The sequence below is a fragment of the Zootoca vivipara genome, chromosome 1, assembly GCF_965207765.1.
Source record: "Zootoca vivipara chromosome 1, rZooViv2.hap1.1, whole genome shotgun sequence".
Lineage (NCBI taxonomy): Eukaryota > Metazoa > Chordata > Lepidosauria > Squamata > Lacertidae > Zootoca > Zootoca vivipara.
The window spans coordinates 113414335-113431190 of NC_142582.1; the positions used below are offsets into that span (position 1 = coordinate 113414335).

At 40.6% G+C, this 16856-nt stretch overlaps 1 protein-coding gene across 2 annotated transcripts in view; it reads right to left on the reverse strand.

Annotated features, from left to right (window-relative positions):
• Positions 1–522: 522 nt before the first annotated feature.
• TRIP11 (thyroid hormone receptor interactor 11) overlaps positions 523–16856 on the reverse strand; it is a 39739-nt gene continuing 23405 nt past the window's right edge. For both annotated transcript variants that reach the window (XM_088672774.1, XM_035107268.3), the window contains 7 exons: positions 15991–16094; positions 15209–15308; positions 7510–7591; positions 5915–6029; positions 5326–5451; positions 4917–5061; positions 523–2815 (listed from right to left, as the gene is read on the reverse strand). In XM_088672774.1, the coding sequence (XP_088528900.1) occupies positions 2595–2815; positions 4917–5061; positions 5326–5451; positions 5915–6029; positions 7510–7591; positions 15209–15308; positions 15991–16094 (893 nt within the window). In that variant the 3' untranslated portion in view covers positions 523–2594. The remainder of the gene's footprint in view (positions 2816–4916; positions 5062–5325; positions 5452–5914; positions 6030–7509; positions 7592–15208; positions 15309–15990; positions 16095–16856) is intronic.

Consider the following 16856-nt stretch of genomic DNA (forward strand, 5'->3'; position numbering starts at 1 on the left):
CTCCTACATTCCTATTGGAAGTATTGTAATAGGACAGGATATTTTGCATGCTATTATGCACTCTGTGCTGGAGCAGGGAGAGGAATGGAGTGGCGGCATCTAAATCCTATGCCAAGGAACAGTGGTTTTTAAATTATGAAACTTCCATTATAATACATTCTGATTCATTTAATAATTGAGAAGAAAAATCCCACATTCTCATCACATTCTGAGCTATTGTCTGGTTTTGTAATGATCACAAAAAACTTAAGAAATAAAAAGGAAAGCTGACATTACCAAAATGTTGAATTTTGTGCCCAATTCAATACATTGCACTGCATGAACATGAAATCACACAACCATGGCAAGAAGTACTGACATTCAAATGCAAAATCCACCATGATGTGAAACTTGCTCTGTTCTTATATCTGCTTAGTTTCATTTGTTGCATCATTAACAGTGAGCAATTTTAGGAACTATATGCTAAAGCAACCACACAGATATAAAATGTATGCAACAGAAAGAAGGCACACAACACATACAGTATTTTAAGTTTTCTTTATAGTCCATTGGAAAAACTATAGCCATTCTATAAAGTTGGTTTTTCAAGGAAAGCAATGTTTCAAGTGGCCTATAAACTCAGCATTAAGATGTGTGAAGAAACCATTTGGAAGTTTATAGATTAAGAGTTCATACACTTCCAATCCCTAACCTAGGTTTACCTTATTTGCAAAAACCCCAATCTACAAAAACAGAGTCAATGAAGAATGTTGGGGATATGAAATGTCAAAATGTAACACTTCATTATGAATATAAACTCATGAAACCTTGCCAGAGATTCACCTATATGGATTTATAATGCTATCAATAAATAGAAACAAAAGGCTTTTTGATTCATTGATTTGGCAGCTTACAGGCAACTACATATCCGTGATTCAGTCTATATTTACAGTTCAAACTGCAGGGCAAAAACTAAGATACACAGGAGATAAGGCTGTGAGTTCTAATATAGAACTTACACAAAATACCTTTCAATACCAATTATATTATTAACAATGGCAGAAAACTCACGTTTTATAGGAAAAAATGACACATTAAACAGATGTTGTGTCTCAACTTATTTTTCCAAGGTGGCAGGAACCCCTTTCATTACATGTGTCAATACACTGACACACTCAATATAAATTGTGCAAGACTGTGCAACAAAATTTACAGAATTCTACTAGTTCTTATGTAGACATATTTACACATATTTGGAATAAGCATCTTCCTTTTAAGCTTTATACATACGTTCATACTTGGAATCTTCAATCAATTCTGTAAGTATAAGCAAGCATTTCTTAAATATACATTTTGAAACATTAAAGTATTGCATATTTCAACCACACACACCATGAATATACATAGGGAATATCAGGTTGCTTATTAGTGGTCAGTCACTAAATTTTGATATGAAACAAAAAATAAAAGGAAAAATGTCCACAAACCCCTTATTGCTGATTAGTTTTGAGTTTTCATTGTTCCAAGTAGCTACTAGGAGCTAAGATACTCCAACTGAGGTGTTACCCATTAATAACATTTATGGGGTGTTAATATTCTTGCACACAACAAAAACCTGCAACTATGAATTCTCAGAGAACTTTAACAGAAGCAACTTCTTTCACGGATACCAGCCAATCCTCCATATTTAAATAAACTGGCTTTGGATTATGCAGAATTTTTGGTCAACACAATGATGATTCTGTTATCTCCAGCATTCCTAAAAAATTGACTTGGTCAGCTGATGCCATTTATTTTGGAAACCTCCTACTTGTACTTTATCCTTTCAGAAGATTGTATTGCAATACAACCTGTTCTGGCTCAAGAGAGGATACCTGACCACATGAACACATTCTAGATCAATAAAACACTGGATAATACAAAGCAGTTCCCCCCCCCCCCCGCGCTTTATGAAGGAAGACTTTTCCAGACTGAAATGCCACGACTGGGCTCAGTATCTGAACATCAGTTCAAGGACTGGGAACATATGGCCCTAGGCTCCCTCAAAACAAACAGCAGATTGCATTTGTTTCCCCATCATTCCAGGCTCCAGAAGGCGTTGGCTGGAATCAGTGAAGTGATACTTAAATGGACCAGATGCATCCTGGATGCTGTCTGTATCCTGACACTGCACTGAATTCCTAATGTACTTGCAGCCCTTTCTAGAGAAGTTGTGTCCTTTTTATATGAAGGCACTCTATGTAACACCTCATTTGTCAAAGGAAGAAACCGCATACATGGCTGGAAAGCCTTGAACTGATTTGTTAAGTTCTCCAATGCTAACCTGTTATTTCACATGTAGATCAGCTTTTTCAATTAGAAAGTTAACTCGGCAAGCTAATATAGGAAGGGCTATTTTTCCTGTGATGGTTACAACATCCAAATATTGCTGGATTGTTCCAAACTTCACTTTTTAAGGGGCAAAGAGAAAGACACACAAAGCAACTTACAAGCAATTGAAAATGAACAAACAACTTTGTACAAAAGGCCTCTTTGCGGTATATTATATAAACTCAATTTTTCTTTCTTTCTCCTTAAAGTGCTTCTATCATTGCCATCCTTGGACCCAGAATTCTCTATTGCTTTAGCAGGTCTTTTAGTACTGCCCCACCACTAGCATCAGGTGCTACTGGCAAAGGTGTGAAAGATGGCAAAGCATCAGAAATGGGTTTCATAAGCAGATGCCCTGATCCGCCAGTTCCAAGATTCGTTGGGGTGATGAGAGGGACTGCTGCTGATCGGGGTGCAAGGAATGGATTTGCATCTGGTCTTCTGGTGGTTCCTGAGCCTGTTGCATCTGACAGAAAATGCAGTAGTAAAATTGTTGTTGTTGTTGTTATTTGTATATAAAAAAATAATTTTTACAGGAAAGTCATGGCGTAAAAGTGTCATTCTTAGAAAAACACCCTAACATAATGAGACCATACCCCCATCCATCTCCAAGTGCAGGTCATCCACCTGGGTGACCAAGGTACTGTTCCAATCCCAAAAGTACAGGTGAAACTCAGAAAATTAGAATATCGTCGAAAAGTGCATTTATTCCAGTAATGCGACTTATTATTTTTTCTTTTTCTTTTAATTTTTACAAATGCTTTCTTTTGGAAATTCCACAGCAATAAAACAAATAGTTACAATAATACAAAAATAAACATCGCTATTACATTTCATTAATTATATTCCATTTATAATTGACCCGCCTAACGAAAAATAATTACAATTACAACAAATAAAGGCTTGACATATCTTGCTTTGCATGTCATGCATCTATCTCATATATTGGTTTCACCTTTCAAGTTGCATTACTGAAATAAATGCACTTTTCAACGATATTCTAATTTTCTGAGTTTCACCTGTAGATCTGAGAAAACCTAATGAGTTGTTTTCCCCTTTCCCTCTTTCCAGGGCCCTTTCACCACAGCCACTTTCAAAGCCAGGAGGACCACTTCTTTCCCCAAGAGGAGCTGATTACTGCTGCCAACCAACAAGCTATTAAGGGTAAAGGTAAAGGGACCCCTGACCATTAGGTCCAGTCGTGACCGACTCTGGGGTTGCGCGCTCATCTCGCATTATTGGCCGAGGGAGCCGGCGTATAGCTTCCAGGTCATGTGGCCAGCATGACAAAGCCGCTTCTGGCAAACCAGAGCAGCACATGGAAACACCGCTTACCTTCCCGCTGTAGCGGTTCCTATTTATCTACTTGCATTTTGACGTGCTTTCAAACTGCTAGGTTGGCAGGAGCTGGGACCAAGCAACAGGAGCTCACTCCGTCACAGGGATTCGAACCGCCGACCTTCTGATCAGCAAGCCCTAGGCTCAGTGGTTTAACCCACAGCGCCACCTGGGTCCCAACAAGCTATTAGTTACAGCCAAAGGCTATCATCTTTCCTTTGCACTTTGAACACTGCAGACACACCCTCGTGAAAATCATGCAAACAGTAAGTGCAATGGTCTCTGGAAAAGCAACCCCACCAAAAGATAAATAAATTATCAGTTGTAATCAGATCAGTGTGGCAAGATTCTGCACACACAAAGATTTCCACCTGGAGAATTCACAATGCAGTTGCAACACCATTTTGTGTGAATTAGACCTTGTAAAGCTTTAACTACAAGCCTATGAACAGAAATATTGTTTTTCTTCTAAAAGAAGAAGAAGAAAGTCTGTCAGGAGTTAACATCAAGGTCACAGATAAATCTTTTGCTCACTGAGTGAAACCTTGAAAGAATGTATTTATGTCTGATAACCTATTCTTAATATATAAAAGAAATCTTAAAAACCCAAACAATTCTGGGATATAGAATGGGTGTCTGGTTCTATAGGACAATAATCCTGTTCCTGTGTGGACAAAGTCCCTTTGAACATTTTGTCCAGACAAGAAAACTGGGTGACTGCCAAACAAAATATGGCACCTTCAAGCAACGAGGACAAAAGGCATATAAAACATAAATTTATTTAAAAATGTAAACTTTCAAAGATAAGCTTTCAGACTGGAAATTCTCCAGCTTTACTGCAACAATTTGAAACCAAACATTCACAACGACTAAAGTTTAGTTTCAAAGTTATATCAAAAACCATATTCTGCAAGGCCTATTTAACTCATCCATCAGCATCATATAGTATTTATTTGTTGCTACATTGCAACCTGGAAATCCAGGTTAAAATTCATGGCCTTGCAGTAAAAAAAAATGGTAAGAGAACAGTGGCTTTCAGGTCACACAATGGTTATCGCTTTGCTATCCCCAGCTGTAACTTCGCAAGGAGAAAATTCTTCTTATTTTACTTGTCATCCTCCTTACACTGTGCATCCAAATAAATATAAACTTGGAAAGACAACAATCAACAAGTCATCACTCAGATTCAAAGTAACATTTTGTGTATTAGGAATATAAAAATACACTACCTGCAATGTTGCTAGAAGGACTAACAGTGGCTTTGTTGATTCCTGTTGATGCTAAAGGTTTCATGTCATGAACAGAGAGTGTTGGTGGGGGAAGAGTTGGACGGGATTCAGTTTCAAGGAACTTCACAAATAGCTCTGAGAAAGACTGAAAGGGTGGAGACAAATTAACCCCATATAAACATTTCGGGAAATAAATGATATACACCTGGCTCATCTGTTCAAGATGGTGCACAACTATCCTAGTAGCAATATGGTTCTAATTTTAACACAATCAAGTTATTTGACACTGGTTATAAAATGCAAACACCTTCAAGCCTTCTGCAAGTGTAACAATGACCTAGGTTGACAGCAGTTATAATATGGAAGTCCTGCATTTTCTATACAAAAGCAGACAATGGAAAATACTTACACTGTTGAAAACTGAGTGATGGGTTGGTCTCAGAGGTGTGTTGGGGACACTCTTTGATCCAGCACCTCCTCCACCGAACCACCCAGTCACCCACCGAGTAACACCTTTTTGATCTTCTGACAGCAACTAGAGAGCAATTTAAAACAGAAAGAAAAGGTTACAATCCACACCTACTTCTAAAACTTAGTATCAAACAGAATCTTTACTTCAATTTTATTAAAGAACAAACCAACCAAAGTTTGTTTATAAAATTTACTTGTGTAAAAATTTCAGCCAGAACAAAAACTATATACACTGAGAAAGCTACTTTCAAACAGACAATCTGGTTACGTATGTAAGAATTTAAGCCACACGATCAACATCAACAGATGTAGTCCTTTGGTCAACATTTACATTTTTGCGTGGATTTTATATTATTAAAATAATGGTAAACATTGTAACATGTTTAGAAAATATACATCTTGTTCCATTCCAGAATAGTAGATGACTGGCTGTCCCTTGTGCCTAACCCAGCAAAAGAAGACAGCATGCTAGTGTATTGATATTGCAGGAGAGGGGGGGAAATAGCAATGAGACATATCAGAATTACCTGTTCTAATTCATCCTTTTTTATTCCCAGGATACTTCCCATCAGCCTTAGCACTTCATGACGTTTATTCTTTGGGGTGTGGAAATGTCCAACGAAGAGATTCCTCATCAAGACTCTACCAAAGGGGACACAAAAGCAGTCAAAACATCGCTTGGCATTGCTAGTAACAGAGAAAAGAGAGGATGGAGCGCCTTTTCCACTCCAAAGCCTTGTTTATGGCACCCTATCATCCTGATGATTCATCAGTACAAAGAACATGAGGGGAGCCCAGTTGAAGAACCATCTCAGCCCCAGTGACAAAGGAAAAGGTAAAGGCATAAAGTGGACAGGCAAGTTAAACTCCTGAGCGAAAAGGTAAGTCAAGTTAAGCATGCATGTGAGGAAAAGGGAAGTACTGCCCAGATATTTAATTCATTAATCATCAGCTGAAGTTGAAATGAGGCCATCTTGTGGTAGGAGCTAAATCCCAAGGGGTACTCCTGTAGGAATTTACAGGTCAGGAACCTTATGGATATAGTTCCCTAGAAACACAAACTGCTGTGGCAGGGAATCCTTGTGTGACTGTAGTTAATATCAACCAGAAAGCTAAATTAAAACCTTTATTTTGGAAAGGGGGTGAAAACTAATACAGTATATAGTCCTATGCTGACCATATGACACAAGGCTGAACTGAGTATCTCTCTTTATTCTCAGGTGTGTACTTAGGGTTGGTTAAGTTGGCCCACAACAAGGGTGCAGGCCGTGTGCGTGTGTGTGTGCAAAACTCACGTCTCTCAACTCTGGTTCCAAGTGGCTAAGTGCCCACCCACCCACATGTGCATTCCCAGGTCATTCCTCCGCTGCTCTGGGTGGCTGGACAAGGCATAGAACTCTTCTGGGTGCCTCGGTGGAGGAATCTGGTCACTGACATGGGACATCACAGCAGCCCTGCAGGGGCTCCTCCCCAATTAGCCAGGTGTCACTATTAGAAGTGTGAGTGGAGTGTTCAGCAGGGCTCAGAGGGAAGAAAGATGGAGAGAGCCAGGGAGAGTTGCAGGAGAAAGAAAAGGGAGGGAGGGAGGAGGCAGAAGGGAAAGCAGTGAGCAAAGAGAGGCAGGTAGGAATATGGGACTGACGAAGACAGGAGGAAGGAAGGGAGGTAGAGCAGAGCAGACCCGACTCCAATAGCTGCTGAGGCAATGTGTGAGAGGCAACAAAAAGCAAACTTTTTGAGTTTCTGGTTCATGGTGTCTCCCTGCTTCGGAAGCACCGATACAGCTCCTTGCCAATCAGCTCATTGGGGACCCTTTTAAAAATAATCTGAATGTTCTTTAATCAATTTTTTAGTAATAAGTCAATTGAATGTCACAGCCTTAATAAAAGGGAGATAACATTAAACAAACTTTTACTCACATTAGACCCACTGAAATTAATGAACTGAGCTTAGTCATGTTCGTTTATTTCAATGGGTCTACTCTAAGTAAAACTTAATTGAATAACCACCCAGCCTGTTTTAACAATATCAGATGCCACCACAGCCATTATTTTACTGTGCCAAGCTTGTACTTCTCCAAATAACTTTACTTTCAAATTAAAAACACTTAAAAATCACTCACTTGTCCACTTTTCCTTCTGTGCTATTGATGAGGTTCATTAGCTTATTCTGTGCATCTTCTAACATTTCTTGTTTGAGTTCACCTACAGGGAAACAAACTTTTGCTATAATAATTTTATAAACAAAACCTAGCGGAAGAGTTTCTCAAAAATATGTGTTGTGCAAATATGAGTTTAGCTTCCCTTTTATCCATTCTGCTGAAAAATCATGGGTCAAAACTCTATCCCAGTCCCATTTTTCCATCCTAAAATGGAAAACCTGGGTTTTTACAATGAATCATGTTCCCTAGCTTTTGCTGATACAATAAAAGCAAGGCAAGGATTATAATGATGCCTTTTTGCTTTTTACAGTTTGAAGCAATCTGTCCAAATTTCTACACAATGAAAAGGATTATAAATTGGCACAGAGCAAATACTACGTAAGAGTTGTTTCAGAGAAACATGTGGAAAAAGCTTTACTTTTCAATTTGTGTTAAAATACCTGTCACATTACCCTGACATAGGCTGTGTTCGCAAGTCACTTCAAATGGTACACACTACTCAAAAGTTTCTACTCTGCTGTTCCCTGGCTCTTGGCCATCTTAACAACAAACCAAGGTTGGGGAGTTGTTGCTCACAGGGCAGCATGTCCAGGAATGGGGGAAAGCGAAGCAGGAGTTCTGAACAGTGTGCATCAGCATGTTGTTTGTCCATTTTAACCCACAGTTAGACACTCACTGTGATTTTATGCAACATGCAAACTGAGCCACTGTGTGGAGTAAGTCAGGGGCAGCAGGACAAATCTAAAACACATGGCTAGGAAAAACAACAACCCTCAAAGCAGTTTACAGAGAGTGTTAAGTTAGACAAATCCGGGCTTAATAAAGCAGTATATATTTGAACTCCACACACAACCCCTTTGTTCCTCTATTCATACAAGCAAGGAAATAAGCCAGGAAGCCACAATTAACAATAGCTTCACATTCAGTCCAAACTGGGAACTATGGCTAATGGTGTCCAAACAAGCTAGTGCACAAAACCATGGTTTAAAATGGACTTTTGCAAATTGGTTGAACATAACTCCCATATCAGACTGCATGAGAAGCTGCGGAGAACTGTAGCTTCCTGCTTAGCTTCCCTCTCACCCAACTGTGCTTGGGTGCACAGAAATTTTGCATATCCTGGTTGAAAAAGCTAGGATTTGATAATCCAGTCATTGTGAGTACATGTTGATTTTTTGTTTAAATAGGTCTGGTGGACTACATATATATATATATATATATATATATATATATATATATATATGAAAGTTTCTTTTACAAACTACACTTACACCTATGATCAAGATTCACCATTTGAGAAGATAAAAGATTATAAGAATCAACAACCATTTGGCAGTATTTAATTAACTTTTTGGGCAACTATATAAGAATGAAGCTTTAAAACAAACTGAGTGGTGTCCCAACTAACTCACCCCAACAATTTCTGCTTGCGCAATGGAACTCCCCCACCTCCACATGCAACCTGTATCCTCCCCAAACCAGCTCTGGAGGGTTGTGAGAAACCCCAGAACAGTTTTAGGGAGCATGCAGGGGAAGTTCTGTTACACAAATGGAAATTCTTGTGCTGATGGAATGAGTTACTTGGATACTACCCACTGGATGTGCAATTAAAGAATAAAAAAATAGGCAAGGGCAATTTTAGCTAATGTTGAAGTCAGATTGAAACAAAGTACTCAATCACTCCTCTGTCTTTTCTTTGATATAAATAAAACTACAAAAGTAAAACCAGACTAGTGTATCAGACTAGGACTGCGGAGATTCAAGTTTAAATCTCCATTGGGCTATGAAGATCTCACTGAATGACCTGCGAACACCTACTATCTTTCAGCCCAACCTACATCACAAGGATGCTGCTATGATAAAAGAAGGCGGGAGTACCTCAAGCTGTTTGGAAGTAAGGATGAATATAAATGAAACAAACAAAAAAAGATTTCTTGATAAATTATTGCTTTTATAAATGATATAATATTCAGCTTGATATTATACATCTACAATTAACTGCTAGGTTGTAAAATCCAAGCACCTTTTCTCCATTACTGGCTAATTCTGCCATAATATCTGTTTCTGAATATAATATGATGCAGGACAGAATAGAGCCAACTTTCAGCATGGGCTTCTGTAGACGAGATGTTTACAATGTTCTCCTGTAATCTGTTAACCATTTATGGAAATTCAAAAACCTGCATCTGGTCTTTCTTATGTTTTTCCATTAATATAATTTGTCCTGCCAAAACAATCCATTTAAAAAGCCTTTAGCAGCTTGGGCCAACAAATCTGTGTCTGGGAATGTATCTGGCCACTGTTCAACAGGACATTATATGTTTTCTTGTATAAATAAGATTTTTTAAATTCAGTCTCCTTCATTATTTTTTTATACTAGCATTCGTCATGTCTGATGGTTGGGGGAAGGGAAGGAGAGCTCCAATCCCATCCCCAACCCAACTCAATATGCACCACCACCACTTGAATTCATACTGTTAGTGTGCATTAGAGCAGGGGTAGGCAGACTTTAGGCCTGTAAAATATCCTCTTTTTTAAACAGAAACTCAAGATCTAGCAGGCAAAGCCAGGTACAAGAGACACAGAGTTAGAACAGAGTGCCCCAAAGAACATTCTGAGCATAGGAATTTGTTTTCGGTACCCAGACTGAACTGAGCTCATAGTCCTTCCTTTCACATATAAGTCTGCTCCCGGTTACCCCAAATTTTCTTCATTTCAGAATCGTTATTTAAAGAGGGAAATGTGCCTGCTGTTCCCAACTGCTAAACAACTGAGAGTCAGAAATCCTTGCTAATCTAACAAATCATTCAGAGATCTACCAAGAGATCCTGATCTGCTTTGTTCTCCATCCTTCCTTCTGCAGACATTCTCTCTTGTCTGTATGACACTCCTTGTGGCACAATTGCCAAAATGTTTACTATCACTGCTAAGCTAGCTACCTAGGAAAAATTTCTTCAACCCTGTACCAATCCTTACCCACCATTCCACAAAAGGTAAAGGGTAAAGATGGTCTGCAACTTCTTCTACCTACTATACTGACAGCCATTTTAAAAAAAGAAAGAATGCGAGAGTGAAAAGTAAGAGGTGCAGAATTCTTCTATCCCCAGCCGTCTCATCCATCTGAAGCCACTGCTACAAGCATAGTCAAACCTAGTTCTAGCTCCTGTTCAATTCAAACTGACCAAGTGTGCTAAGAAAGATAGAAGCGTCCAGAAAATAATGCTCTTCCCTTCTGGCAGATGGCAGCTGCTGACAGGCAGATTAGGAAGAGAATTTCCCCTTCCCCTATTGCTGTGCTGTCTTCTTCCATCATCACTGGGGTAGTTTTGCCCCTGCCCAATGCAGTGCTTTACTTTTCTCCGGAAGGAACAAATTTACAAAGAACGAAACATTTACTTATCTGGTATAAGGTCATGGCATACGCTCAAGTACACCATTGGGTAATATCATATTCTGAAGCAAGAAGCAGGCTTTGCCTCTCTCTTTAGACTGAAGATCTTTTACTTTCTTGCAGAATGCAGTAGCATCACTGAGAATTCTCAGTGCTTATCTGCATAACCCTTCTCAGTGTTCTATTTCTCATTCACAGTAGGGTGATGCAGGGTGCTGACAAGAGAGTAATAAAGATAGGGAATGCTGGGAACTAGTTATTATACGCATAATTATTCAGCCTTGAAGGTTAATGGGTGAGACTCTACTCTTCTTGTGGCTTTTGAATTCTAAACTTAAATTAACAGTAGTCTCCTCCTACTATATGGGTACAGAACAGCACCTGGATACTGGACTGATCAAAAGATTTCATTGCTCAGGCAGATAATCATGTTGTATGTTTAAAACCTTTAAGTTTATCAGCACAAAAAAGTGTTTTGCCTTCCCCCTACTTTCCATCATTTAATGAACTGCTTGGAGAAGGACTTGGTGAACTTTAATTAAAACGATACTTTTAGTTCTTTCAAAAGCTACTCAATCAATTCCTTGCAGAACCCTGCAGTAAGATATGTGTAGTACTAGGCAGCAACTTTTACCATGGGCAACACTTTGGGTTCCTATTGGAAGATGCTGCAGGTATATAGCAAATGGAACATAGGAACTATTTTGCCAGTATTTGCCCCCCAGTTGCTGCAGGGTTAGGGCAGTGGCAATCTTCATTCCTTCCCTGGTTAACAAATGGCATCATAATGGTATAAAATAAGCTGCCACCGACAAAGTTATTTCACTGAATATTTGACCAGCCAGCCAATTTAGTTTACTATCTGATTACAGCAAGAAGTTGTGTGTGCCAATTCCAACAGGGCATTTCAAAAGGTAAAAAGGGGGAATAAACACTTTGATATTTGGTTGCAAGATGCAGTGTGTGCTTTACGTGACATTATCCTACTTCAGCTATAAAAATCCAGACTGCAGTCACACAGCTGGAATTTAGGGCAATGTTTATATAACCAAGGGGTAAATATAATAGTTTTCTTGCAATGTGGCTGCTGATTTGCCATGGCCAAATTTCTTTATACCCTCCATAACCACTAATAGAAGAGGAAGGTGAAGTCTTTTAGTCTGTTAAAAAACAAAACTTCAAACATATGATGAATCCTCTAAGAGCTTTTATATCTTTTGAGATTCCTTTCCTAACTGGGAAGTATGATTGTAAAAATTACAGTTACATTTCTCCCCCTGCCCCCTCCCCAAATGAAGAGCAAAGAAAACAACCAGACAATGCGGCAGAGAGACTAGTGTGAACTGGAGGATATTCTCTCCTGAAGACATTCCAAATTCAGCATCTCAACACTGATTAAAAATATAAAAATATAAAATTTGGAGCATCTTTAATGGTCATCAGCCCTGAGCCATCAGGAATAAGGTAGGCTACAAACTGAAACGAAGATCAAGTGCTTAACACTCTCACCCAGCTTAATAGATACTGCAGCAGCATCTTTGCACAGCCTTGCTCACAGGACTGATGTGATTTGCATGGGGACTACCTTGCGTGAACCAATCTCCAGAAATGTGCACAAGTGCTACTACCTTTAGGTCGTGCCTTGTTACTCAGAGACATTCAAAAGAGCAGGCCACAGGGACCTGACAGAACTCCAAGGGCTATTTTTGCAAATCCAATGGTTAATTGAGCATCACATTAAAATAAAAAAGTAACTCCCCATAACATGAAAGCAGAAGGGAGACACAATTATAGATTTGCATGATGAAGGATCCATAGGGTTTGGCAGTATGTTTGGATTGGCTGATGATATTAATTCTCCAGCACGTATTATGAGAAGTGTCTATTAAGGCACGACTAAGTTATAAATAATTTTCCCACAAAAAGAGCCTTAATTACGTTTTGCTAAAATAGAAGTCCCTATTAATACCATTGGGCTGTCCTATCAAGAAACCATTAATCTTAAACTGGCTTATATTTCATTTCAAATTCTGTCACAAGGCAAAAACGAAAGAAAAAAAGAAAGAAAAAAGGTTTCTCCTGGCAAATCCTTCTACTGTCTGGCCAAGTTGCGTGTTAAAGAAAATACATTACAAAAGCATTTAATCAAAACTTTGGAGTGCTTACCAGGCCCCCCCCCCCCGGAAGTTTACATTGTAAGCAAACCCAACATGAGATTCTGTAGACTGGATTTATGCGTACAAGGCACAGCAGGGAAAGAGGGCACCTTAATTTTACAATTTACATTATTGTTGGCACGTGAGTGAATTTGTAAGCAAATCAGAGGATCTAATTGTTTTTGGAAAAGCGAATTCATGAGCCCTCTCTGGAGAAAAACAGCATTTAACTTCATTGTGGCTCCACACTACTTAGTAACATAGCACACATACAAATATATAGCTTATATGCCAAAATGGCTTCTACACTAGGCTTTAAAGTGCTGAAAACATTTTTGTGCATATTAGCTCAGTAATCTTTGCAACTCTGTAAGGTAGGCCATTTATTATTATCCCCATAAATCTCCTATTTTGATTCTGCTCATAGTTTGTTCAAAAAAAAGGTCCGTGATATTCCACTGCTGTTTAGCTATGGAGGGGGCCTACAGCCAAGACAAGTATGGCATCTCTGGAATATAGTCCACTGTTGTTATCAGGGACTGCACATGTTCAAGTGAATATAGCTAAGGAAATATATAGTAATTTATTATTTATACCCCGCCCATCCAGGGAAACTGGAAAAACAAGAGCCAAACCAGAGACTACAAATCAGGTGAAGTCATGGCAGGTCGTCAGTCTCTCCTCTCTGTTCATACACACAACACAGCATGTGAATACCCCAATCCCTTCTCTACAATTACACAATGCTCCAGTATGCTCATTCTGACAATGAAACTTTTCTCTCCCTGGGAATGTTGGTCCCATTTGGGAACCTTCCACCTTCCAGGCAGGTATTAGTTGAACCACTTGCAATTTAGTTGAATGACTGATTTAAAAGTAAGAACTTTGAATTCTCTTAACATGAGGAATATAGGATAATACAGATCCAAAGCCTTGTGTGATTGGAAAGGCACTTCCTTTGTGCAGTGTTCTCCATGCTGCCTGCCATTCCAACTCCTGGGGCCTGAATCCCATGTCATTTCAGAGGCACCCTTGGCCTTCAAAAGCAGACTTCCAGGGGTCACAGGAGGCTGCAGTGGAAGAGGACTCAGAAAGCCTGTTGCATGACTGGAACTCCACTGGTGTTTTCCTAGACTGAATCACCAAACTGGCTAAAAGTTCACCCTTGCAATGTTGTTGAATTTCTGACAAACTTTTCTGTTGAGTAGTTCAGAGTAAGATTTATGTTCGGGTGCACACAAAAATGGCTGTATATGTATACCGGTATGTACGTATATGATATAGAGCTGCATTTGGAACTCTATCTAGTACACCACCAAAAAATGATCTACAGTAGAGCATTAGCTTGTATTTGTTCCTTCTTCCACTTGCCCAGGAACCTGTGTGTTTTACCTTACGATGGAGAGAGAACCGGTAAGCAGCTGGCTTTAGTATCTCCAGAGATGCAGATTAAAAACTGGTGAGGAGGGGGTGAAGCCATATGTCTGCATTTGGCAAAAGTTTAAGGGCTGCATCCAATGCTGCACCAGTGGGGTTCCACTGGTACAACAAGATTGACGTTTCCTTTCCTCCCACCCCGATTCTGCTCCAGAGCGTCCCCTAACCCTCTAGAGTTGGTTTTGAGGGTGCATGGGAGGTTGAAGGGGACAAAAGATGAAGAAGCTCCATTGCATGCAGCACAGTCCACTGCACCGGTGGAGCCGCAGTGTTGATGGAATGTGAGAGAAGGAAGCAGACATACAAGTGAGGCTCTGCTAGGTGTTATGCAGGCTTCGGTTTGCGCCAAGGCCTCCTGTTTACCATCTAGCCCAGGCATCCCCAAACTTTGGCCCTCCAGATGTTTTGGACTACAATTCCCATCATCCCTGACCACTGGTCCTGTTAGCTAGGGATCATGGGAGTTGTAGGCCAAAACATCTGGAGGGCCACAGTTTGGGGATGCCTGATCTAGCCTGATGAAGAATTTTGGAGGTCTTGAAAGCTTGCACACTGTTTTGCGACATTTTTGTTGGCCTAGTAAAAGGCACTGCCCCCAAAATGCATTTTGTAATTTTTCTTATAGGCCAACAAAGATACCTTCCGGTTTTGGTGCATTGCTACCAAATTCTGTTACCTTGTTTTTTAAGGTCCTCAATTTGATCCTCTTTAAGATCTAGCTGCTCTGCTAGCCTTGATGCAGATTGTAATGCTGCGTTTGCTTCCTCCAGGTTTTCCTGTAAGATGAGGTAGATCATCATAGCAACCATATACTGTGATAACTATGCTACCAATACAGCAGAACAGAGTTTATAATCAGGCTAGCCAAATGGATTAAACACATACATACCAGTATAACTCAGGTCAAACTTTTTAAAGTTTCCTTTAAGCATTATATTCCTTGAGTGATGCCACCAAAATGGGTGAATTCTTACCATATGTGATTAATAGAGCTGAACGTAATTTCTGGCATCTTACTAAGAACTCTGGGTCTTGTATTCTACACCTGCTGGGACGGCCTTAAATAGTTCACTTCACCTCACTGCATGGTAGGGCTGACCCTTTATTTATATAAAATTGTGACTGCAGTTTGATTTACTGCAGGTCTACCACCTATTTTCAAACTCTCAAGGCATACACCTTTCCAAAAATCATGTTCCTCCCCTATGGGAAGAATTTTGGTCTTGGCATGCAGAAAATATTTAACAGCATGATCAGGCAGATTCTATTCCTCTCTCAAATCCTTTCCCCCAATATTTCCTCATACCTTTCTATAGAAATAATCTAGTATCTTATTTCTGCTGCCTTCCACCCTTTCCCATCTGTCCGCTGCTGTCCGCTGCTGCTGTGGTTATTTTGCCATGCCAGTTAAAAGTTAAAAGAAACGAGGCTGCATTATAGAACCATTTCAAACATTACCTGCAATGAAACTACTTTATCTTCTAGTTGCTCTGTTTTTTTCTTCCATTCTTCAGTCTGCCTTTGGTGTTTATGTAGCTCGGCTGAATACATAGCTTTCTCTTCTAAAAATAAAATACAGTATGTACTTTTATTTTTATATATGTACTAGCTGGCCTGGCCACGCGTTGCTGTGGGTCATCCCTGTGACTGCCCCCACTCTGTCCCGACCCAATACCTATTCTGCCCCCTCCCCCCACCCCCAGTTCATCCCTGTGACTATCCCCACCCTGTCCCGACCCATGAGCCATCGCTCCCCGTCCTTACCCCATCCCCTGGCACATCCCTGTGACTGGTCCCAGTCCCCACCCTGTACCCCCCTCCTTCTCCCACCCTGGCTCATCCTTGTGACTGCCCTACCCACCCACCCCTGCGCATCCCTGCAATTCCCCCGGTTCCGGTGTCGGTGTATCCTGGCCTGTATGTCAGGTAATCGGCATTGGGGGGGGGGGAGGCAACGGCGGGGTGTGTGGTTGTTTTCGGCCTGGGCTGCCTTGCTTGGTTTTTGCAGCAGCAACGAGGTGTGGTTTGTGGCAGCGGCAGCAGCGGGTGGCTCAGGGTTGCTGTGTCGTGGGCGGGTGGGGTTTGGGCAGCGGCGGCAGCGGTGACCGTTGGGCCTGGCCTGCCTTGTGGGGTTGTTGTAGTGCCGGCGGGGTCCGGTTTGTGGCAGCGGAAACAGGGGGCTGGGTTGGCTCGTGGGGTGCGTGCGGCGGCGGTGGGGGTCGGGCTGTCTCCCACAGTCTGCCTTTAAGGGGTATTGGCCGTTTTGGTGGTTATAGCCTGTCTGGGGGTGACATCATGATTTGGCCCTGCCCTCGGAGACACAG